Here is a 25,448-nt window from a genome sequence, read left to right on the forward strand (position 1 = left end):
CAACCGAGATAAGGGACTATAGGGTAAGATAGATTACCGCTGCCCACCGTCTATTGCACCAAGGGTTACCATTCGTCCGGATATGTCCGGACTTTTAGACTCTAGTCCGGATTTTGTACGGCTCTAACTTGTCTAGATTGTATTTTAAATAAGATGGAACTTTACAAAAATCTAAACAAGATCAACTTAAAAGTCCGGAATTGAATCGAAATGTCAGGCTGTTTGCCAGGACTTTTCAAATTTCTGAATGATAACCCTAATTTACTTAATAAATTATTCCACAGTTTGGGAATGGAACGACCGCCCTCATGCTATTAAATGATAAGTCTAATTGTACAATAGTAAAAATTATTACAAAGATAGCCATGTCGTATCGTTTTGAATAAATCACGCAAAAAAAGTTTATTCATAAGTTTCGTTGTACATTGTGTGCACGACCAAATGTGAGGATGGTAAGTATGTAGCTTTTCTTATGGAAAAGGAGGACAAACGAGCGTACGGGTCACCTGGTGTTAAGTGATCACCGCCGCCCACATTCTCTTGCAACACCAGAGGAATCACAGTAGCGTTGCCGGACTTTAAGGATTTAAGAAGGTGTACGTGTTTTTTTTAAAGGCACCCATTTCGTATCGTCCCGGAAACACCCCACAAGAAAGCTCATTCCACAGCTTTGTAGTAGGTACATAGAAGAAAACTCCTTTAAAAACTTGTGGTGTTATTGGGCTGCAGGGATTAGGTGAACAGCTCTTCGGAAAACTCCTCGTGATAAAGTAAATCGAAAGAATTGGATTCTGGGAGGAAAATTTTGCCGTTCCTGATGTTTGAATTCTACACGTGTGTCTAACAAACAACCGGTTGCGGGTTCGTTCAGCTGGAATCATTGTATTATTTTTGTACGATTGAATGACATGTTTAATCAATAAATTCCAAGGGGGGAACCTAACCTTTTCGCCCTTCTATAACCCGTTCACAAAAGGTAGCGAAGAAGTGCGATTTTGATGTTTTTCTGGACTGTAATACACCTTCAGGTGAGGGTGTTTTTTAATCAAGAAGAAAAAATATTTAAGTATATTTACCAAATAAATAATTATGAAATCAAATGAATGATAGGTTGGTATGGAACTCTTTAATTAATGAAAATCTTAAATTGTTTAGGGAGTTGCCAACCCGAACCATATCTACAACTCAAAAAAAACTGAATAGCCCGAGCATTGAACCGTGCGCTAAACGAAAGAATAATTGCGATATCGCACTGGCCCAGAAACAGACTGCTGTCTGTAAATCACTCGCACAAAGCGACCGAGCATACGTGCCGCCATCCTCGACGCGAAAAATAGACGTTTAATGTACCTACCCGGGATAAATCTACATGTCGGATCTACACTGATCGTACAACGCCGCCGGTGGCACGACGCATCGCGCCCTCTGGTGAGTCAAAAACTGAAACTATAACCCGCCCCCGCCCTTGCCCATAACTAATTTATTGCTTATATGATGCCAACCGCCTACGTTCTGATTTTTCCACAGGTGGTATATTATAACAGTGATAAGGCGGTGTTTGCTGTAGCTCTTTCATCTTAAACTCGCCATGCAGTAATTTCTCAATGATAAATAAACAATCTTGGGATAACGTTATTTATTTTTGGCTTTCTAACTGTATTTCAGCTGATATTTCTTATAATAAATAAGATCTCGTATTGATATATAAATATTTTTATTCGATTTAGAAATAGTAAAAAGAGGAAATGTATCAGAGACCAGCTTTTTGGCGCGTGCCTCGCCAGCGACCGGACCCAGATGATGAGCCGAGGTCTTTTAGCCGGAAAACAGTAAGTTGTTTTTAACTATAAACATAAAATCAAATATTCCTTATAAGATGCAATTTTCTAAAACGTGTCACTTAAATTTAATAAGTTTCGAATTCTTTTGTACGAAATAAAGATTTATATTTGTGAAGTGCACTTAACGGCCCCGTTTTGTGGATATTTCTCGGCAGTGCATCTTTAATGTAAATGTCAGTGTTGATCACCTAACATCCAATGTTTACCAAGTCCTGATAGCAAAAGACATAGAAAAAAATTGTACAGCAAATAGCAAAAGACGATAGCAGATTAAATTAAGTACTTAAATATAAATTTAGAAGAATTTTTACTAAATATATTCTGTACAAAAATCTGTATTTAAAAGAATTCTAATTTAGAAAACAAAAGACAATTAATGACTGTTTATTATTAGGTGTCAGTATGATTGTGTTAACTGTTATGGCATATGTTTTGTCTGCCAAGTGCCAAGGTACCCGCTTGCCCTTTCTTATTAATTTATTGATAAGAAATTAGAGACAATGTCAATACAGTCGCTTCATACATTAATCAACAGATTATACACAATTTGAATGTAAATAAGTGCTTTGACCATATTATATTTATTATAATTATCACTTAAACAATGGTTGCTAAAATGTAGATATCAATGAAGGTGCGATGTTAGGTTGGCTTGTGTTATTAAGATTAATCGTCGGTTACTGAAATACATGCAGTCGATTGCACCACGGGATATCTTTTCGGATGAAATCAACTTCCGTATGAAATTGGGTCGATAGAAGCAGGGTTATGCAGTTTAGGTCAGTGGGGAGGGGCGGGGTGTAGTTGCCGTAAATATAATTTAGCCGACACAACGTTTAGTTTCACCGAAGTGATCGCAAGTCCGCGGAACTGAAGTGCGCGCCCGCGCAGTGCATCTGACAACCCTTACGCTATGGGGCGCTTGCATACGTTTGTGGTGACCCTGCGACGGGATACGCGGGACTCGAACTGGGGTCTGCGACTTGTGGGCGGTTCCGACCTCGCGACGCCGCTCATCGTCACAAGGGTACGCCAGACTAACAGCTAGTTCACTACCAATCGTCAACACTCACCACTCTTGTAAACAAACCACTTTGAAGCTGTGATTATCCTCTGAAACTTTTTAATTTCGTTTTCCAAATTTTATTACTCCGTATTCAGGTTTCCGCCTCTTCACAAATAGCTCTCCGGATTCGTGGTTATAATAAACAACGATATTTTAGGAGTGTTTATCAAAACTGGATTAAGATTATTTGAATTTACATCCACTTTATTATATATATTATCCACTTTATATATTTTAAAAGTGTCAAGACATTTTTCTTCTGGATCTTTTAGCATTTCAAAAGCTTCTATTTTGGGATCAATATTGGTCACATGTCGTTCGACACATTTTGTCACCGAAATTCACTTGGCCTAAATTCTAATAGCTTCCGCTGTCCAACAAATGAAATTTTAAGTCGACTTAGTTATCCTAAATACATACTGTTTGATTTTATTGATACATACTCACTGTAGATCGCGAATCTTCAAGCCAGGAATGAGTGAGGGTTCTGAAAACAGATTTTTGACATTTTTCCATAAGAGTTCAGAAGAACAGCTGCAACTAGGTCAAAGGAGTTCTATGAACTAAAAAGTTCCTAAAATCTATCTAATAGGTACTCATCACTATATATATCTGGATACATAGTTAATCATAATACATCATCGTATTATGATTTGCTCAATATTTCGAATATACTATAATATATTTTAAGAAAATACTAATTACACATACCAAATAAGAAAAGGATACTGTTAGTAAATTTTGCCAAAAACCATCTGTTTACAGCAAATACCACTCACTACGCGCTCTGAAAAGGTCAAAAAACTTCGGGTTAGCTAAAATAATAATAAAAATGTAACTTTTAAAAACACAGTTACAATTACACGCGTTTTAATCCCTTAAAAAGTGTTTTATTTAAATTTGTAACACTAACGTTAATCAATGTAATATAGTCCATTCTAAATATGTAAATTATTAATATTCTTTGCCATATTTATTTGACAAACAGAAGCGTGTTTATATCGTGGTTACTTTAGCGTAAGCGGTCTTGGCTGTTATTTATTTAGTTTATTGTGATTCAGAATGGTATGGAGACAGCGGGAGTCGCGTTTATTTATAAATGCCGCGTTGGCTAGGCTCTACTCTAAAATACGTATCACACGTGTCCACCAATCTAGAAACAAACTAATTTGTTGTAAAAAGATTTTTTTTTCTTTTCAACGCAGTACTTTGCTAGGAAATATGAATTATTAGGTCCGTGTCTGTAAAGAAATTCTTAATTCTAAGATCCCTAATTATATGCATTATCATTTGCTTCATATATAAATTTTTTCCTAGGGTCAGTCTTCTCTTATTATTTTAACATTTTAGTGTAGACAGTTGCTGTTTTTTTTTTTGTAGTTCAAGCAATCATCCTGACTAAAAAAAACAATTTAAACTATCAAAAAATAATTTATTAGTTTAATTTGTTCTCAAATACTTCTTGTGGAAATGTGATTCACTTTGCCAGGTTTTGACTAAACAAAAGGCTAACATGTATTGAATATAAAACTAGAATCACCGCCTTTTCCAATTTTGGAACTTCTGCTCTCGACTTTCCAAGTGTTCCAAGTTTAAGTTGGAATAGATAGACCGTGTTTCGCACCAACGTCTCCATTTTCCAATAACTTGGCATAAAACAACGCCTTCCGGTGTTAGTACAGAGTCGCATTCTTGCATTCTTAAGTTCTTCGGACACGTCTCTCGGCGCGAGAGTTAGTCCATTGAACGCCTTGTCGTGCAGGGCAAATTGGAGGGCACCAGAGGGCGAGGAAGGTCTCCCATGCGATGGACCGACCAAATGAAGTCTGCTGTTGGCGGTCTATTAAATGAGTGTACCAGACTGTCGGCCAGCAGGGAAAAGTGGCGAATGCTCGTGAGGCGAATCACATCTGCCCCAAAAGATGTCATTTCGTGATGACCACGACCGCTCTGCCAAGAGTGTAACGAAGCAGAAGATAGACAGACTAGTACTGCCGCTGGGATTCTTTGTGTTGCAAGAGAGATTGAGTGGCGGTTATTACTTACCATAAGGTTACAATCTCATACAAAAACAAACAGTAAATATACTATCTAGAATAACTACTACAGATTTCTAAATATTAATATGGAATTATTGCTTTATTATTATTAGTTGCCTGGGGTTAATTTGCTGGTTTACCAACCTCAAAGAATTTGAATAATGACTTTTAAGTATCAGTAAAAGTTCTAAACAATTTTCGGGCCATTCTAGGCACGGAATAGACATTTCTGAGGCAGATTGAAGGTTCCAAGAAGATAATTCATCTAAGTAATAATTAAGCTAAAAAGGTTAACATTACATAATGTAGATGGATGGATTATTAGAAATTAACACATAAAATTCTATTCTTTTTTCTTCCTTCTTCATTTCACTTCCGAGTAGCAAATTTGTTGTAGTTATTGAACATATACCTACTTGTGAATTTGTTATAAGTGCTTTAATGTTTATTTTGCTTATCCCATCCCAATGGATCAAATGTAAAAAAACTTAAATATTTAACGACTTTAATATTTCTTCGTAATGCTTTTGAACAGAATGGTCTAATGTACTGATTTTATAGTTCTATTTCACTAATCTACACCAATGCTTCTTAATACTGTCATAGCGCTTTAGCATATTGACCGATTTTAAAGATTAAGATTAGCTTCCAATTCCCGAAAATATCAATCCTTAATATCCTGCCCATAATTCTTGTTTAGATTAATTAAGATTTCATCAATCCTCTCCATGAATTTGCAAATAGGTAAGTTTCAAATAATAACGATCGTAGAGTGAATGAATGAAAATGTTTTGTTTTGTGATACATTTCTTGGTTGCTGTGGTGTTTCTGTATGTATTTTCAGTGTTTTATACTCGAATATATTTGTGTTATGGTACGATTTTGTCGACATGGATTTTTTGCGTGATAATTCTGTTACAACTGAGGCCTGTTAAGAATAATTGAAGACCTTTGAAATATATCGAGATAAGCACGCATGTCAAAAGCCAAAAAATATATTGCAAGCTTTTCTAAAAGCCGTACGCAAGAACATGAGTGTTCTGAAGTTCGTGCCGTCAACATTATAATAAAGTGATGAAACAGAGAAGAACAGAGAGAGGTGATATATTACGAAGGTATTTAGAGGTTGATAAGAATTTAAAAAAAGACGTTTGTACTGCCTGCATTTAACTTACTGTTTGCGCTATATACCATCAAAAGTATGTCTCAAAAAGTAACACGTAGGTACTAAAAGACCCACTTAAATTCTGAAACTTCTTTATGAGCAATAAATTAATGATTTTGAGATCACCGAGGGTATATTATAATATATTCGTGATTGATTGCCGAAAATGATGATTACGCCCAAGTGAGAGGCGTTGTCGGTGAGTTTGGACATAGCGAAGGCCTTCGATCTGGTGTGGTATAAAGTGCATATAGCGAAACTGCCATCCTATGGGCGCCCCGAGAGGATGTACAAATAGGTCACTAGCTTTTTGGCTGATCGGAGCATCAAGGTTGTTGTCAACAGTGCATGCTCCGACTTTAAACCCATAAACTCTGGTGTCCAGCAAGGCTGCGTGCTATCCCCTACATTTTTCTTCTATATATCAATGAGATGCTGCAAATCCGCAGTATTCATTGCTATAGCACCGCTGTTGCTATGCTTCATACACCGGCCGTGCCAACATGTCCCGAGATATTGTTGATGAGAACCGGAACAAACTTGTGTCTGAAATCGAGATGCTTCTTCTATGCTTTGCAAAGTCAAATAAGAGGAAAAGTAAAGAAGAAAATCATCGAAGGAGATTTAATAAAGCTGAGAATAATGTAGGCAAATATTGTTTTTTATTCTCTGCATAATATGAGGCTGAAATTTCCGAGAGGTTAGTTAAATCTCTTTGGAGAGGTAATATCGGACGAGGAATACAGATCAAAAGCTGCCTTACAAACAAGATCATACTTACAAAGGATTATATAGAAAAAAAAACAAATGTCTGGAAATAGATCTGATGATGTCTGTATAAAAATATAACATTGATTCATAGATAGCGACGTAAGACGGATGTAGCATGAATTAGTTCTGTTACATATTTTATGGGCCATGTGTTTAGATTTTTTTTATTCAAGGTCGGTATAAAATGCATTTCCATGAACTCATTTACGAAAGAGGTCAGGAATTAACAACATTTACGTAAATCGTTTCTATTATAAATGAATAATATACTTCGTTATATTAGCCAAACCTGGACAGTAGGATCTAAAAAAAATACAATATTTATACTAAAATTTTTAGACGATGTGGGACCCGAACCCCAGACACTCAGGTTACGTTCCTAAAATCTTAGTATGTTTTCGTTCGGCTCCATCTTTTCACATTATCGTATAAACATTAAATTTGTATAATCAACCTCAGAAGTGAAGGATATCACTTTAAAAATAACAAATTGTTTGTAAAATGAATGTTAACGACTGCAAAATTTGCACACGCAGCGACGTAAATAGTTATTGTATTATGAAAACGTTACACCCACGTGCTCTTGCGAAACTTTCAACAGCTGTAATATATTGTCCTCGTTATATTTGAAGCACTGTCTCTAAAGGTGACTATGAGACACGAATATATGAACTTGCCCTCGCCATTGACTTAGATGTTTGTGATGGATTTGGACAAATCATGCCGTCAATTCGCCGGCTTCTATCAGTTCGATCGTTGTTTTTAATAAAAGTGTCAGTGACGGTTGGCACGACAGAGTTTTAGCCGCATTTAGATTGGCCCTCAGCCAAAGTTAGTGCATAACACGTCCGTTCCATTCCATGATGTCCACAAACAAGGTCGTGCTAGTCTCCCAATTACAAAACCTAACTACCCTTGTCTATTTTGATGCTTAAGACTCTCCTAAATATCATCTAATGACCATACGACAACATCTAATTGCCACCTTTCCACATTTTCTTTTTCAGTAGGTTTAATAACAATCATTGTACGCCTGTGCACTTATATCAATTCAAATAATCTGTGAGGTAAATAAAATACATATTTTAACAATTATTCTGTTTAAAATAGTAAATAATAACATTGAAAATAATCTTTTCCAGACTACCCTCTGTAGATAGATAGTAGTAGTATGTGGCAGGGAAATTGGATGAAAAAATTATCGTATCGGTATAAGTTTGATTACCTAAAATAACACATTGCGGACATTCTTAATTACTATTTATAAAAAACTATATTTTTATTATTGACATCGATTCACAAATTACACTTATTACAATATTGTCGACAAACTTCACAATTACACCTACTGACACTTATTAAATGATTCTGGACTGTGCAAGTTTAGATATGATTTTAATAGTATTTTTTTCCTAAAATAAGAATATTGTGTGTGGAACATAAGATTATGAGGCGTAGCGCATTTTGGATTTTCCAAACGTTTTTTTTTATTTACTGCCCCTTTGTTGATGAACCTAATAATTACTAACTAGTGTGATATAAATTAACTTTCTACGTAGATATACGTGTTTTGTAGTGACAGCTGCATAAATAATGAAAATGTGACTGGAAATTGTTTTGGCACATTTCTTTTGGACAATGTCACGGCCAAAGAGGTGACAAATACTGTGACACAACTTCAAAACGTTCATTGCTCATTGAATATTTTTAAACGAAGCGTTACCATTCTCATGGCTTATCGCGACGCGAATAGCGCGACAATACAACATACTATAGTTTTTTATACTACAAGTGATTCAAATTCAAATTCAAATATTTTTATTCAAAATAGGATGTGACATCACTTATTGAAAGTCAAAAACTACCACCCATTCCAAAATCAGCCTCAGACCTGAGAAGCACGGGCGCAACAAACTCAGCGGGCTTTTTTTTGTCATCGAAAAAATATGTTTTCAAAGTAATATTGTACAATTAAACTTATTATTTCATAGCCTGAGGGCGGTCACTCCATTCCCAATCTGTGGTATACATCGGCCCACAAAAGACTTACTAACTCGACTTAGCCGAGTAGTAGGCATTATATGTTTATGTCTGTTCCTGGTGTTAACATTATGGTTATGACAGTTTCTAGTAAATGCACTTATGTGCCTATGAACATACATCATTTATCATGGATTCCGTAATCAGAACCTAACCAAACTATCTATGAAGATATTGAGGCGCGATATTGAGTTATTCGTAAATTTATCATTCACTTTGCTATACGTATGTAAAGCAAATTTAAGATTTTTATGTTTTTCTCATGGATGCCACTGTCAGATCTGGACCAAATTACCATGGGACCACACGGGAAGCACCAGCTTTCAAATAAAAGAAAAAGAATTTTCCAAATCGGTTCACCCAGTCGAAAGTTTTGAGGTAACAAACATAAAAAAAACCAACGAATTGAGAACCTCCTCCTTTTTGGAAGTCGGTTAAAAATATTAAGTCAATCATTCTATAGACAAGTCCAAGAAACAAATATTTTTCCAAAACTAAGCTAACGCTAAGAATTAGGTACAGAATTGATTTTGTGTGACGTTTAATCTAAGTTCAGACTATAATTAACTATGGTCCTTGTCTGTAACCACGATAATATATGTTTTTTATTCCGCATTTAACAATTTCTCACGTGGACATTTCTTGCAGGTGACACCTGGTACCCAGGCAGGTCGCGAGCTAGCCAGAGGTGATATCATCGCGAAGATTGACGAATACGACGCACGCGATTTGCGACATGAAGATGCGCAAAATCTTTTCAAAAACGCACAAAATCAAATCAAACTAGTCGTACAAAGGTATTTAAGAAATTGGCTAAACGACTTTTAGACTAAGACAGACGCGAAGCAGTAATGTGTAAGCATTACTGTGTTTCGGTCTGAAGGGCGCCGTAGCTAGTGAAATTACTGGGCAAATGAGACTTAACATCTTATGTCTCAAGGTGACGAGCGCAATTGTAGTGCCGCTCAGAATTTTTGGGTTGTGAGTAGGGCGTATCAATTACCATCTGAGCTCAACGTTCTGCTTGTCTCGTCCCTTATTGTCATTAAAAAAAAAAGAAATCCAATGAAAATGTTTTGCAGTTGGGACGCAAAGCGGATGTCGTTCAATATACATCGTACCCTTGGACTAATTGGAATTGTGTACATGTTCTAGATTTATGAATATTCCAATAAATCTTAAACATTTGAGTTGCGAGCCAGCATATAAAATTATTGCAATAAACTAGCGTATACTCGCAAGGAGAATGGCATAAAATGATGCATTTTACAATATTTTCGATTAGATATTATGTTTCATTTGATTTTTTGCGTCACTAATCAATTTGTTTACCGTAATAATGAAAATACAGGAGCAGCATGAGCCCACCTCAATACAAACCGCATTTACACCCAGGCAGTTACGTTAGACGAGTCCCTACGCCGTCATATCTGTTCCGTTACACGTATGGATAATCACCAGTTATTGTTGATGTTGTCTGTAGTTAGATGTATGTAAACGTATTGAACATTGACTATAGCAGTCTTCCTCTCTATAACGAATGTAAAATGTATTAAATGATTTGCAAGTACGCGTTATTGATTTAAGAGGATTCTATAAGAACAATAATTGTTATATTTTTTAAAACTTCATCAAAAACTTAGATCTATGAAGTACATAATATAAGATTTTTTTTTACAAAACTAGATAATATTTCTTAATATAATAATAGTACTTAACTCTGAAGCAGGGTTTTTTTTAATGTATGGTATTTGTTTAGTAAAAAAAATGGTGAATGTGACTTTATTTTAATTTCTGAAAATGGATAATTATTTTGGAATAAAATTTACGTTATTGTATAAGCAATTTAATTTTCTAGACACTAGAGGAGCATTATTTGAAAAAAACAAATTCTAATTAGTTTTAAATCAACAATAACTACAAAATTCGCCAAAACTGCGCTCAATGCCGCGCGCTCATCCTAAAAGTATTATATATATTTATATATCTTACGAAATTGCGTTTTTGTTTTGCCATATTATGAATCCTCTTAAATTATAACAATCCCAAGCCGCTGCGCATTAAATGCAGTCGTAATTAACTCACTCTGTTATTTGCTGATTATTTAAATCTAAATTTATCAGACAAGCACTTTTTATTAATGTTGCTTGGCTCACTTCTGCCTTAATGCATTGCCGTATATTAGAAAGCTTTTTCAGAACTTTATTTAAGTATGCTAATATTAGTATAGGTATATGCGCATAGCTATAATTTTGTTTTTAATTTAATATCGATCATATCTACCCCGGGATAATTTATTTTGATAAATCAATAATAATATTATATCGAAACTGGATTCGGATAAAAGAGAATTTTTGGTTTGTTAGATAGCTAAGAACTTGAACACAGTGTGTTAAAATTTATCGATACACAAACACCACGTCGTGTTTTCCTTTCTGTTCCTATTTATCAGTACATAATAGTACTTCATCCTTTATTAACCTGTGGAATATTCGCTGTAACGAAACCACAACAAACAATTCAGAATTCACTTATGTCCCTTAGAGACGTGGACCGTGAAGGACCGAGAAACACTCCCTTAGCGCCTCGATCGCCTACTGTGTCGTACGCCGCGCATCCGCCATTCAGGTAAGGTAATCTAACCACAGATCGATCAGATTTTAGTTATGCTTTTGACACACCATACATTGAATAGTTCCTTTATTATTCTAATCTAACCACAGATCATGAAGTATTTTCTTTTTTATACGCTTTATATTAGCTTCACCCGTATGTTTGTATGTATGTTTGTAACCGACTTCTTTGGGCGCGATTTTGACCCACTTTAAACGGCTGGATTTCTAATTTTACTAATTTGATAAAATTATTCAATTTTTCAATTTGCTAAATATGATTTTTGTTAATTTATATAATTTTCATCTATAGTCGATAAGGCAGGAATTGATGTTAAAGTACTTAATAGTTTTAAAAATACGCTTTTATATTAAATTCAACTAAAAAATAGAAAATAAATTTAAATTGAAAATAGTGTAAAAAAATATATTTTATTGTAAAAAAAAGCGTGGGGTGTAGAAGAATTATTATTTTGATAATATCTTAAAAAGCACCCCACGCTTTTTTTTACAGTAATATATATTTTTTTTACACTATTTTCAATTTAAATTTATTTTTTATTTGAATTTTATATAAAGCGTGCTTTTTAGTTTTTTTTAACTATTATTTTTAAACTTACAAGTGTGCTTCATCTGATTTTAGTAATGCTTTTGATAGATTATACATTGAATACTTTACATAATCTAAACACAGATCATGAGTATTTTCGTTTAGAACCAAACACGTGACCTTCGTCGGATTTTAGTTATGTTTTTGACACATTATACATTGAATAGTTTATGGTTATCTTAATATAATCACTAAATGACCCGGTAACTTTTTATATACCTAGTACCTACCACTACTCGATTTATTTTTTGACCTCGAACTCGGACATTTTTCAAATAGCCCTAAAACGGAAGGCACCTATTAGGTGTTCAGTATTGTTCTTCCTATATGAAAACCATTTAAAAATTTGCCAATGCTCTAAACATTTATATTTCTGTTTAGGACGCCAAGCCCAAAACCAGGTAATGCATGGCGCGGACCTGAATCACTACCCCGCAGTACTCCAATGCTTCAGACTCAGTTTCCCGTTCTACAAGAAGGAGAATACGCTACATTCATGCCTTCTCCTGCATCGTCACGGAACGAAGATGTGATTGACGAATCTATTGGCAGTCAGGTGAGTTTTATAAATTATATTATTTTAACTTTTTTGACGTGAAATATCTTTAAAAACACACACACACACACACACAAATATACCATGTCGACCAAGTAAAAAACGACCTGAGGCTCTTTCTTTAATGCCGGTTGCACGATCGGTGTAGCCCGCGGTTCGATCCACGATGTAGTGTTTTTCGGTTTTCAAATTCATAATTATGTACTTTTATTCGAGTGTTTTTTAAGATTAGCAACGCTCTTGTGATTCCTCTGTTGTGTCGAGGTGACATAATATCTCGTGATCCGTAGGTATATAGACGGGTGACGTTTAGTTACGCCTATTCTAATTCAATTTCTTTTGTGACTGAATGAAGTAGCCCACTTGTACTATTATGTATTCTTTGGTATAACTCAAGCGTCACTTACCATATACGTCGTTAATATATAATGTTGTTTACCTTGTTGGTGGATTTTATTTAAATAAGTAAAATTATTTATGTCTGAACTTCAGAAGAATAAAAATATGGTAGGAATATACGAAAGTAAAAAGAGTATTTGTTTCTTGGTGTAATGGCCTTTCGTTTTACTTTTCAATTTATTATAAAGAGTTAACATTTTATCATCGACGCACCCTTGTATGCGCTGAAAATCTGCCAATTATTTCGTATATGACATATTCACATAAATTAACATTATGCCAAGTTTTGATAAAGGTTTTGGAATTTAGTGCAAGGCCTATCTAAATGTGTTATAGAACTAGAACTATTTGAATATAAATTCGAATTACTATTTCTTCAATTGTCACTTTAAAACGTTTACAACATATATATAGAAAGTTTACCGCGCAAGTTTGTCTTTTGTGGTACCGCACTAAAACTATGGTTTATTTCATGGTATCTTTTACAATATTTAACAAAGTATTCTCTTATTTCCATATTTTATTCCAATTCGGTATCACATCGTTCCAACAATTTATATTGTTCTTTCAAAATTTTCGCAAGTTTGAGAGCCAATAATATTGTACGAAAAACAGCTTCATGTTATCAATGTCGTCATCAATTTCCTTTAATACGATGTAGGTTAGCCGCTTGCTATTAACAACCACGCGACGATTTGTGGCAACTTGCCAAACACTTTTATTATGTTAAATTGTTAATTAAAGTGATCGAAAGCGATGATAATATTAGATAGTATGTGCCTCACTCACTCATATTATATTTATTGAGTCTGTTTTTACGTTTATAATTTGCCCACTCCCAATGAATCTCTACAAATCTCTCTTCATCTAACTTCTAGAAATTTACTATTAGATCTTGATCTCCTATTCCTAAAATCAAATATTAAATCTGTAAAATAAATGGTAGATATAATGAAGATCCATCGATATTAGGTTCATCAAACAACTCACAGCAATAAATAACAATCAGCGATTTGCTCATGTCCCTGAAGGCTTTCGATACTGAAAATCGCGCCCACGCCGACGCCTATTTTCCCGTCATATTTCCAAAATAGATGCATTGAAATTGTTTACTGTGAGGGAACGACTGGAGACGCAGTCCGCGATCGTTCGTCCGCAAAGACACGTCCGTCTTGACCAGTGCTACAATGTCTGTCAATCACAATTTCTTTCCAAATGGTTATCAGGATCCAAAGCATCTTGAAGAAGAAGTCGTCACTAATTGGGTGCGTGTTCATAATATCTAACTGTGCTAAGTGTAATTGGGTCTTGTGAAATTTTACGGCTAATTCTTGATCTAGAACGTTCAAGCGCAAACTAATTTTGGAACACTTGAGATTCTATTACATGATTATGTGATGGAATTGTTATAAGAGTTGAAAAGTATATTTAGTCGTTTTTCGGCCCTGTGCTATGGAAATGGACTGCTGAATATTTTTTTTCTTGTTGTATGTGGTTTATTTAGACTAATTCTTAGTTGGTACAGATTGCTTATTGAAACATTATAAATCTTTTTAATGTTTTTCTTCTTAATAACAGCTGATATCGGTACATACTTCAGTTGGATTTATTTGATCATACGGATTATTGATAGTTTTATTCTAATCTCGTCCATTAAATAAAGCTTATTTCTTTGATGTTGAAACGCCAGCTGTTTTTGCTATTTTTGCAGCAATGTCATTGTTAATATCTTCACTGTGTGTATATTTTATATAGTTAATAATACGATTTTATTAAAAACCAGAAGGGGAACATCGAGGAAGAATTGTCGTAAACGTTTCTGTTTTCTCACAATTAATAGAATCACTCATCAGTAATCGTTTCATCACACTGTGTATAATATGTACTTGGGCCAACTTTTTTACAAAAGGAATTTTTATGGTTAGGCTAAAGTAAATCATTGCGTCATTACTTCGGCATTGTAAATGCCGTATGGACGGAAATAAATGTCGAAATTTGTTGTTTGCTCATTGGCACAATTCACCAACACGACGATAATCCTTGGAGTTTAAAATCAGCACGTATTTCTCATTCATTTGTCGAGTCGTATAATGTTACTAATCAAAGGATGTGTTACATTAACAAATCGCTATTTTATTTTATAGAGATACTTATCGAGAAACTTCCAATCAATTATTACTTAACAAACCTCTTCATCTTCAAAGTCATGGGCAACACTTTTGTGTTCATAATTTTCTAACGATTCTACTCACTTCTTATTATCATCTATCTTTAACCACCTAAAAGAGCATTACAGATCGCTAACCTTTAGATGGTCTGCAAGATTTGGCTGTCTTGTTTGTTTGTCCTATTCCAAAAAATCTTCATGATGGGCTTCACACCTATTAGCTTTAGGTACCTGTATATGTTATCTATGTTATTGGAATCTTTTATTGTAATTTACACCATATTTAAGATGTCCAATTTACTCGATCTTTTCTTTGGCTATATGTTCTTGAATTATTTTCTCGGTATCTGTGGTCTTTTTACATATTACACTCTTATCTTAGGTTAGTGAATTATCGTACGGAAGTGAATGGGTATGTCATTTACTGTTATTCATAAAATATAATAATAACAGATTTTTCAGCTGATTAACTATCTGGCTATAAGTTATGATTAATATTATAAATTTAATTAATGTGTCCAGTCATAAGGCATGCGGTATAACCTCGTTCCCGTAATCAAATTTAGATTCGCGCCGCGTCACCCCGCTCAGACGTTCAGGGTTTCTGGCTTTGATCGTAACTCATTCATGTTTATTGTAATGGATTTTTGTAATTCATTTGGTTTTTTTAATAGAACTAGGTAAGAACTTAATTTGGTACTACACGATAATAAGTGATTAACTACCCAAAATTACTAACTAATTATTGGGCTACTGAGACTCAACATCTTGTTTTGAGGTGAGAAGCGCAATTGCAGAGCCGCTGAGAATTTTTGGTTTGTTAGAATCTTGATTGATATTGTAATGTGTAGGGTATACTGATATCATCAGATCTTGTTTCGTCAATTTGTTAATTTTCTACTGTTCTTTATATCAGTCTTCTACGGCATAGGTTCAATAGGTGGTAGGTTGGCCTTGTCCACTACATGAATAAGATCAGATATGTCTTCGCCGAGTATCAAATCACAAACTGACCAATGGAAGACTACATGGATACGATTAGATTTGACTTAACCGAGTAGAATCACAAACTGACCAAAGTAACTGTACTACAAGACAAAGCCCAGAAAGCAGCATATAGAGTGGAAGGTTCTTATTTTGTTGCCCTGTCCAAAATCATCAGTTAAACATTGATACAATCCGCAAAATACTCCAACATTTTTATTATGCAATAGGAGGATAATCGAGCAAAAGGTTCGCCTGATGTTAAGTGATCACCGCTGGCCATCCTATCCTCTAACAACAGAGGAATTACAGTAGCATTTCCGACCCTTTAGTTAGACATCTACTGCGCAGCTTCGAAGGTACCGATGTCATATCGGTTTGGTAACACCGCACAATTAATGTTTGGTTGTACGTGGAAGAAAGTTCATTGAAAAATGTAAAAGTAAGCTTTATATTTAAGGTGTGACTGGTTTCTCAAAACCTATTTACTACCACCACGTCTTGTTAAATGTTTCAACAAATATATACTATCATATCCAAGCCTGTTATTCCATCCAAATGTTGTAAGCCTTATTGAGTGTAAAATCCGCTAAGATTCGTCTTCAATCAATTGGACACGTATTTCGCCTCTACACGAGACATCAGGAGCTCTTGACTCGTCAAATTCTGGTACGAGACTGAACAAAATAACGCCCAATTCATTAAATTTCCTATTATTCTATACATACAAGCATGCCTGACTCCTAGGGGACGCGAGCTTTACAATTGTTGGTACTCATGTCCTGATAGTACATTCCCAGGTCCGTGGTCGTTCAGGATTAAGTACGCCTTGTCTCTTTCATACTCAATTATAAGGACAGTGACAACAATACACATAATTATAGATTATGTATTGATTCGCGTTCTACATCAGACTATATGAGACGGAATTTGATCTCACACAGATAGGCACAATGTCAGAAAACTACTTGGCCAAACCAACTAGATTTGGTCTAATTTTGGCTATTAAAAATGACGTTATCGTTACATTATCCAAACACTCATAGCAAAGCCCACGAAACTTTAGGTACTATTTTTTACTGCTATGCTGAATGTTAGGGTAAGCTCAGGTGATTGTTTTTGTACGATAAGAAGTCGCGAAACAAGGAAGACGTCCAAGCGATGAGTAATATACCCTGCGCTATGCGCACTACACTATAGCGCCGATGCTATTCCTTGAAATTCCAAAATTTTGATAACTGTATAGCTATTTCTATTAGCCCAGTAATTTTATTAGCTATTACCAGCGTAGATTACTGCCGTTACTTCTGATACTTTGGGTCCGAGGAGTGCGAAGAATACATGTTTTTTTTATATGTTAGATGGTGAAACGGGCAAGGTAGAAAGGAAAGAGTATGCTCTTAGCTTGTCAGTCCCTCATATCTGAGGATCGCAGTGAGCATAAGGGTTGCATCAGGAGCGGATGTTCTAACTCCACCGGATTATGACTAGTTCGTGTCTTACAAGCGTGGAAAAAATAATTGACGACTCTTTAATTTGGTCTGTTAATTGTTGTTGGAGAGAGACCGTGCGATCTTTTACCTGCAGTCTTTCCAACCACAAGATTTTTTCCTTAATTCGCGCATTGCTGTAATACTACTAAATTCTTTTGAAATAATAAATGATTCATTTTCAGTAGTATGTTTACAACAAAATGTTTTATGTGCTTCACAGCCTTACCGAACCACTCCACTAGTGTTGCCAGGGGCGAAAGTCCGCCGGGAGCCCGGGCCTACAGAGAGCTATCTGCGGCACCATCCCAACCCGGCCATGAGGGCGCCGCCCCACCACGACTACCGCGACACAATTATGAAACAGAAGGTAAGTAACCTCATCCTACATTCCTTCGTCAACATCTTTATATAATTCTTATAATTTTTCTTTGCCCTCACAATCTATGTTACTAGTGTACTGTTAACGTACGCATTTAAGTCATACACGCAAACACGTATCACGCACGCAATTGCGCACAGACAGGCACTATACGTCACAGCTTTAGTTGTAGCTTGTACTGAATTGCTTATATAATTGTAATGTTATGTAAAATATTTAGTTTCAGCCCGAAGCGAGGAAAAGTAGTACTTAGAAGTGATCAAAAAAATTCTAGTTAATAAAATTGTTCGATAATATACTGGTGACTTATACTATATGCTGTTTAAAATTAGCTATCATTACTTGTTAAAACTAGAGTTAATCATTTTGTAATCTGAAAATATATATTTATATAATATTATGCTTGTGTCGAGCACAATAACTCATCGAATTGGCCTTTCCATAAGGCAATAGCAATATCAACAACACACCAATTTATATCAAGACGTTCAAGTCTTTCTTGAAGACAAACGAAAGAAGCAGACCAATATTTCAAATATATAAAAACGTTTAATTTAAACGTTTCTTCATCACAAAAATATATTACAAACAGAACCTAGATTGGTAGGATAGATATTATTAAATTTACCTTTGCGTTGACAACCTATGTTACCAGTGTATTGTTAACGAACGCACGTAAGTCACAAACGGAAACACTAATTATCACGCACGCAATTGCGCACACACACGCACTAGGTGTACGTCAAAGCTTAATGTGTAGCTTGTACTGAATTGCTTATATAATTGGAATGTTATGTAAAATCTTTTTGGGCTAAATCAGGTGGCTGAATCGGTGTTGCAACGAGTCGTCGGTGATGAGGCGAATAAGGTGCTTGATTGACACAATTGAACATCTATCACGCATGTTTCATGTCGCCCGTTCAATAATGGCAATAGTCGCTTTTACACTGTTTCATGTCCATAAACGCATTAATCACGGGGAGCTTTCATAAGAGCTGTTTATTCCTAGCGCCTACTTCCATCAACTCCAACCCTCACCAATGTTCTGGTGTGGTCGAGGTAGTTTGGTCATTACTGATTTATTGAGTTATTTCAGATGTACGATCTGATATGGAATGAAAAGAAGCATATGGAAATAGGTTTTTTATGACAATAAGGGACGAGATGAGCAGGATGTTCAGCTAATGGTAATTGATACGCCCTGCCTTTTACAATACAGTGCCGCTTAGGATTTTTGAAAAACCCTAAAATTCTGAGCGGCACTACAATTGCGCTCTTTACCTTGAGACAAGATGTTAAGTCTCATTTTCCCAGCAATTTCACTAGCTACGGCTTCTTCAGACCGAACCACAGTAATGTTTACACATTACTGCTTCACGGCAGAAATAGGCGCCGTTGTGGTACCCATAATCTAGCCGGCATCCTGTGCAAAGCAGCCTCCCATTGGTAAATGCCCGAAGTTGCCTAGCTACTGAGCTAGGAGAGGGCAAAAGTTGTAAATGCTAGAACCTTCGTTGCCTCAACCAGAACGCATAAAATGTCGATAGTTATGAAGTAACTCAATAATTTAAAAAGTATGGTGCGCCATCTTACTCTTACGGTGTGTCTAACTTGTCAAATCCCTTAAAACCAGCAAAGCTCTTGTTATCCCTCATCCAGATGTTGATGACATTGACAGTTGATGCTTTACAACCGGCATTAACCAAAGGACAGACACATACCTTTTCAAAATATTATTCATAGTTGTATGTATACTCTGATCTCTATGTATACCAATAAATGAAAAGCCGTTTTTTCCTTTGGTGGTACTGCGAAAACTACTGAACCGATCGGAATAATACTTATATCATAAGACGGAGTATATTTCAGAGAAGTTTAAGTATAGTTTGTTGGTAATAACTTATCCGAAACCCAAATTTTTTGACACATATAATTCAGTCAATGACATAATATACTTAATTTATATGACATAACAGCAACGAGTATCGGGTCAGCGCTTGTATGCTTAAAAAAGCTTAAAATTATCAAGTGGCAGTTATTTATACCGAATTGAGGGAACCTCTTTTAACATTTCACAATAGTCCTAGTATTCGTTACAACTGCACTCACAAATAGCTACCTTTGTCAATGACGCTAAAATAGCAATGTTTGTACTAGAGTTTACTATATACGATATCTTTTTCATAAACAATAGACTATAGATGTCAGTGTATAAAAAGCAGACTAATGCCATACACTCTTATCACTTTCGCTATTTTCGAATTATTTCGTATCATTTGTGTTCATAAGTCTACTTCGCCTAACATCCATGGTTTTAATTTTTAAACAATATATTATGACCTGAGGTAGATATGTTTCAGTTCTGAGTAGTAAGATATAAGTAGTTTTATAATTGTCCTATTTAACTTTGAGAGGTCTTTGTATATGGATAACTTTCTGACAAGTGTCATATATCTGTGTAACTTCATCTTTTTTAGTGTAGAATATGTCGTTGTCGTAATTATTGATATAGCATGATTTACTTCAATGAGTAGGTTCTATGACTTCTCTATCAAAAAATCGCATTGCTTATAAGTATTGAAGTCTTCATTCATCAAACGCTTGTTATCTCATCGAAGTTGTTTAGTTTTAAAACCTTAAAACCTTATTTAGTTTTAAGGTTTAATTATACGACACATCAAAGTAATTTATAAGTCGGTTTGTTTTTTCTAAAAGTGAGACGATAAACTTAACTCACTCTCATCAAACATTGCGTCATTTCATTTGGTTTGACACAGTAATGAGCCTCCAATCAGAGTTAAAATAAACATTATTTATATTTTCAGGTGGTTCACAAACAATTCAACTCTCCGATCAATTTGTACTCAGAACAAAATATCGCTAATTCGATTAGGCAACAAACTTCGCCATTGCCGTAAGTATCTACATTTTTATTTCAATACATTCCGTAAATAATCTTACATTATTGTTATTGCTATTATTGCAATTATTGTTATTGCTATTACAAGTTAAGTTAAGCATGGATTTTATGTGTAGGAAAGTATATAGTACTTAGTTACTTTTGAAATACTTAACATAAACTGAAAAATAAAATGAAAGAATATTTGCTTCCAATCAGTTTTATATAATTTTATACATCTACGAAAATAACTTAAAGAAACACGTGCAGATCTAATCGTATGCCAGATTAGTAACCGGTAAAAAATATCTGTAAAAATGTAAAAATATTGATCATTAAGTAAGTATCTCCAGTGAGACTGGAGTCTACTCAGAATTGCTTCCACGCAGTTCTTTTAATGAAACCTGTCAAATAATGAAACAGGTAGTGGTGGCCACAAGAACATAAACCTACTTTCATATCAATATTTTTGTAAGAAGTCTTAATAAAAGCGACAATATATGTATTTTCTAACGTGTAGTTGGATGACCTAATGTCAATTGGCAAAAAATGCTCTTCGTAATCTTAATGAGTAATTAGCTAAATCTCTTAAGTCCATGTGCAGAAATTAGATCAAAATAAAAGATAAAAGGCAACACCAAGACCACGCTCGAGTTGTTCTTATTTTAAACTTTTGTTTATCCCAACTAACGTAGCGTCACCGAAGAGGAATTATAACTGATTTTACATTCCACTCGATAAAGGTCAGCTTAATTACCTGAAGCACGTTCAGCTTTGAACTGAATTTCAAGAGCATGGCTGATTGCCAGACGTAAATATCTCATAGTTCTAGACGTAGGTCTAATGAATAATATCAAAAACATTCCTAAAGGCTAAAGTAAAAATATAATTTGTTGCTTGTACGTGTAGGTGGAGAGTTATTATATGATTTACTCTATTATGGTGGTTATAAACAATTTCATTTAGTACTTTATTTTGATCTATGTATATCTTGGGCGTTTTTTTATTTTTGTTGGTGATGTATAGTAATTTAATAGTATTATTTGTCTGCCCAGCTCTAACGGCCATTACGGGCGATCGCACGTTTTGAAGAGGCAAGTGTTTTACTAGAAACGACGCCAAAACATTTGTCAACGCCCCGCAACAATTCGCATTAATGCTTATTTATATTTATCTTGCTACTATCTCGACTTTGTCACTCTATCGTATTCGGACTTCAAGCATGATGACGTCACACGTCAACTAAAACTTTTGTAAACGAAGTCGACTTCCTTTCCTTCACGCGTCAACCGCGTACTGTCACTAGTAGCTAATAATTATTAGATATCTATGTATGTAATCAATAATTTTACATTTAGGTCTTATTAATATTAGTATTTACTCATTCTCTTATGGATCGAACTAAATTCATGACAAATACGTACACTAACGTGACGAGGCTCCTTGTTTGACTGTGTTGCCAGAGCTTAAATTATAAATAATAAAAATGACGTATTGTTGTTTAAATTTTAAAATTAAAATAGTACGAAAATTTTAAAAGTTTTAAAATGCAATACGTATCATTAAAATTAATTAATTTTAATAAGCTGTCATCAAACTTCGGTGACTCATTTGTGCTACTACAGCTATCTAATGGGATCTGGTGAACTGCGTGTTTAAACCTATTCTTGAAATTAGGATTATATATCAAAACATAAAATTGGCGTAACTTGTATGTGTCTCTGGCAACATTGTATGATTGTGTATTGCGCCCGCTAACCAACTAACTCGCGGTCGGGTGTCGTGCGTGCACAGTGCAGACAAGCCAGTGCCTGCCTACGACCCGTCCAGCTCCGAGACGTACAGAGCGTTGCAAGAGGAAGGCCTGGGTAACGCGAAGGAGGTCTCAGCACCACAGCCGAAGGTCTTCTCACAGCCAGCCTCTAAGGTAATGTACCTTTTATTTTGATACTGTAATAGCATTCTCAAATAATAAATAAATAATTACATTAAATAATAGATATTCATAGGTACATCTATAAACAGCAGTCCCTATTGACAACAATAAAAGAAAATATAGCTTTAAATTTAACAACAAGAACAGTGTTCATCCAGCCACCACAAGTAGGGCTCGAATGAACCAGCCATAGCTTCCCTCAAACATTTTTAGGCAACGAGCAGCCCAACTAGCAACTGTCAATTGTAGTTGTTACTTACAGCATGGGTGTAGCGAGTCCCGCTCTGCCCGTACAGGGGCACTGCTCCCCTTCTTCTATTTATCTCATTGAGGAGTCTTATAAACGCGCCCTAAAGCCATAGGAGCGGGATTCGGGATGAGAGAAGGCCTCAGCTAATGCCAATCGCAATTCGCAGTGCTCGATTTGAGATTGAAATTGATTAAAAATTTCCACCTCTTTTCTTCATCTGCTCCCCTCTATATAGAATCCTCGCTACGCCCATGATGGCACAAATGTTAGGGCAGTTCCCTCTCATTAGTCATATAAAAATTTAAAATCCAATAAATGTATACTATTAAATTGCGATTTAATTATATTTAAACTTTCTATCCAGCCGGTGCCTACAAAACCCACTACTCAGAACAACACCACAGCTACCGGAAAGCAAACTACTTTTGTAAGTTTTGTTTTTTATCCCACTTCTGAACTTTTCGAATGATTCTTGGAGTTTCCATAATATTAATTTAACAGTTTACGTTCTATAATGTGTAACAAGAAGTTTTATATGCGTAATAATAAGTATGCATAAACAATTTGTAATTTTTAAATGATATCCCTCACTTCTGAGATCAATTATACAAATTAAATTTGTAACTTAAAGTTTATGGACGATTTGGGACTCGAACCCGCTACTTCTCGGGTTCCGTCCGAGCGCTCTTACCAAGTTGAGAGAGTTGAACAAGACATACCAAGGTTTACGATCCTTGCGTTACCCGAATGTCTGTCTCAGGGCTTGTACACAAAACTGCGATGCAACGTCGCATCGCAAAAAACTTGCGAATTGATTCGCATCGCGCATTCCTGCGATGTTGCGTCAAACTTGTTGACGCCATTTTCCATTTTTTCGAAAAATTTTTTTTTCGTCGGTTATCAAAGCTTTATATTTTTGAAGAAAATAGTTTCCATCGGGATTCATAATAGTAATAAATGGATGAACCCAAAATCTTCTTTGTTTCTTTTTCCTGTATCTCCTAAGCAATAATAAAAGTGCACACTTTTTACGATCCATGTCACGACCTAGTTTTCAATTCAAAATACGTTTAGTACGGTTACGGTCGTCGAAGGAATGGTCACCCTGGGAGACGCCATGCCGCACGAAATCGCATCGCAGCAATTCGTGTCGTAATTTTCTGCGTTGCGAATTCGCATCGCAGTTTTGTGTACAAGCTCAGTTGGTAAGAGCGCTCGGACGGAACCCAAGATGTCGCGGATTCAAGTACCGCATCTTTCATAAATTATGAATACAAATTTAATTTATCCAGATGAAACTACTTAATCTTTACTAGCAAATCATAAAAACAATGTTGTTACATAAGATAGGTACAGTACTTTTAATTTGCGACACTATAGTGTCGCAAATTAAAATAGAAATACTATAGAAAATACTTTATGTAAACGTGGGTTAAAACTAGTCTCTTATTACAGGTAAACGCAATTCAAGAGGAACACATCCAGCAGTCGAACTCGTTTAAGCGGCTCATGTATAACGTGCTCGGGGAAACAGCATTCTAACTTTAAAAAAAAACTTCCCTCTTATCTCGTTCTCCTCAGTAATTGTGCCAGTAAATAGTAATTTATTAAGTATATCACAATATCGTATATAATACGAATACTTAGGTATTAAAAATTTATTTTGATGGTATATATGTAATTTTAAGATAAACATAACGTATTTTTGGAGATTAGTTTGGTACAATATACATTTTCATCGAGTTGTGGAGTACATCTATTTATACTTTTTCCAAGATGATGTTGACAGTCGAACTGATTTTTAGCGGGAAAGCAATGACGCGTACGGTGCATCTCCATGTTTGATTTGATCTAGTAGTAACTAAATAAGACTAACGAAATTAATTTAGGAGGCTACTATAATCGTGCTCTCGACGTGTGTGTTATGATATTTTTCATTGAATTAATTTTTCTAATACTCGAGTATTAGATATAATTTATATTAAGTAGGGACGTAACTGTAAGTGTTGATTTTCTGTTTTACAGAAATATTTATTGTAATATTTATAATGTTGAGTGTACGATCTAGTCACCGAACTCGAGCTCCGCTCTACGAAACAGATATATTTTATTTTAAATAAATTATTTTATTTATTTAACGATTGTTTAATTTAAAACTCGTAGACTATCCCTTTTCCAGAGTTTTCTTAATATAAAAATGTTCTTTACATTCAGGCCACCATGTAAATGTTTAAATACCAT

The 25,448-nt window shown here is 35.1% G+C and overlaps 1 protein-coding gene across 6 annotated transcripts; it reads left to right on the top strand.

Annotated features, from left to right (window-relative positions):
• The first annotated feature begins 1,271 nt into the window (after window positions 1–1,271).
• Window positions 1,272–25,345, top strand: LOC126969621 (PDZ and LIM domain protein 3). 6 transcript variants are annotated; one of them, XM_050815178.1, is made up of 12 exons: window positions 1,272–1,428; window positions 1,728–1,829; window positions 9,571–9,719; window positions 10,274–10,366; window positions 11,467–11,550; window positions 12,526–12,700; window positions 17,964–18,110; window positions 18,943–18,990; window positions 20,948–21,036; window positions 22,816–22,948; window positions 23,572–23,634; window positions 24,663–25,345. In XM_050815178.1, the coding sequence occupies exons 2-12, from the start codon at window positions 1,746–1,748 to the stop codon at window positions 24,747–24,749; spliced, it is 1,152 nt and encodes a 383-aa protein (XP_050671135.1). In that variant the 5' UTR covers window positions 1,272–1,428; window positions 1,728–1,745; the 3' UTR covers window positions 24,750–25,345. The 6 variants fall into 6 exon arrangements, 5 of the variants coding, with proteins under 5 accessions (XP_050671135.1, XP_050671144.1, XP_050671128.1 ...); XM_050815171.1 differs by lacking the exons at window positions 1,272–1,428; window positions 1,728–1,829 and adding an exon at window positions 2,663–2,868; XR_007730430.1 differs by lacking the exons at window positions 1,272–1,428; window positions 1,728–1,829; window positions 24,663–25,345 and adding an exon at window positions 2,658–2,868 and having other exon boundaries at window positions 22,077–22,948; window positions 23,572–23,630.
• Window positions 25,346–25,448: the final 103 nt, after the last annotated feature.

The sequence above is a fragment of the Leptidea sinapis genome, chromosome 1 (assembly GCF_905404315.1).
Source record: "Leptidea sinapis chromosome 1, ilLepSina1.1, whole genome shotgun sequence".
NCBI lineage: Eukaryota > Metazoa > Arthropoda > Insecta > Lepidoptera > Pieridae > Leptidea > Leptidea sinapis.

Bases quoted from the DNA above. Each gene is read 5' to 3' on its own strand.
- LOC126969621 (XM_050815171.1), top strand. From the start codon at position 2,755: ATGGGGCGCTTGCATACGTTTGTGGTGACCCTGCGACGGGATACGCGG. The intron at 2,869-9,570 runs GTACGCCAGACT...CATTTCTTGCAG, and splicing joins CGCCGCTCATCGTCACAAGG to GTGACACCTGGTACCCAGGC. The intron at 22,949-23,571 runs GTAATGTACCTT...CTTTCTATCCAG, and splicing joins TCTCACAGCCAGCCTCTAAG to CCGGTGCCTACAAAACCCAC.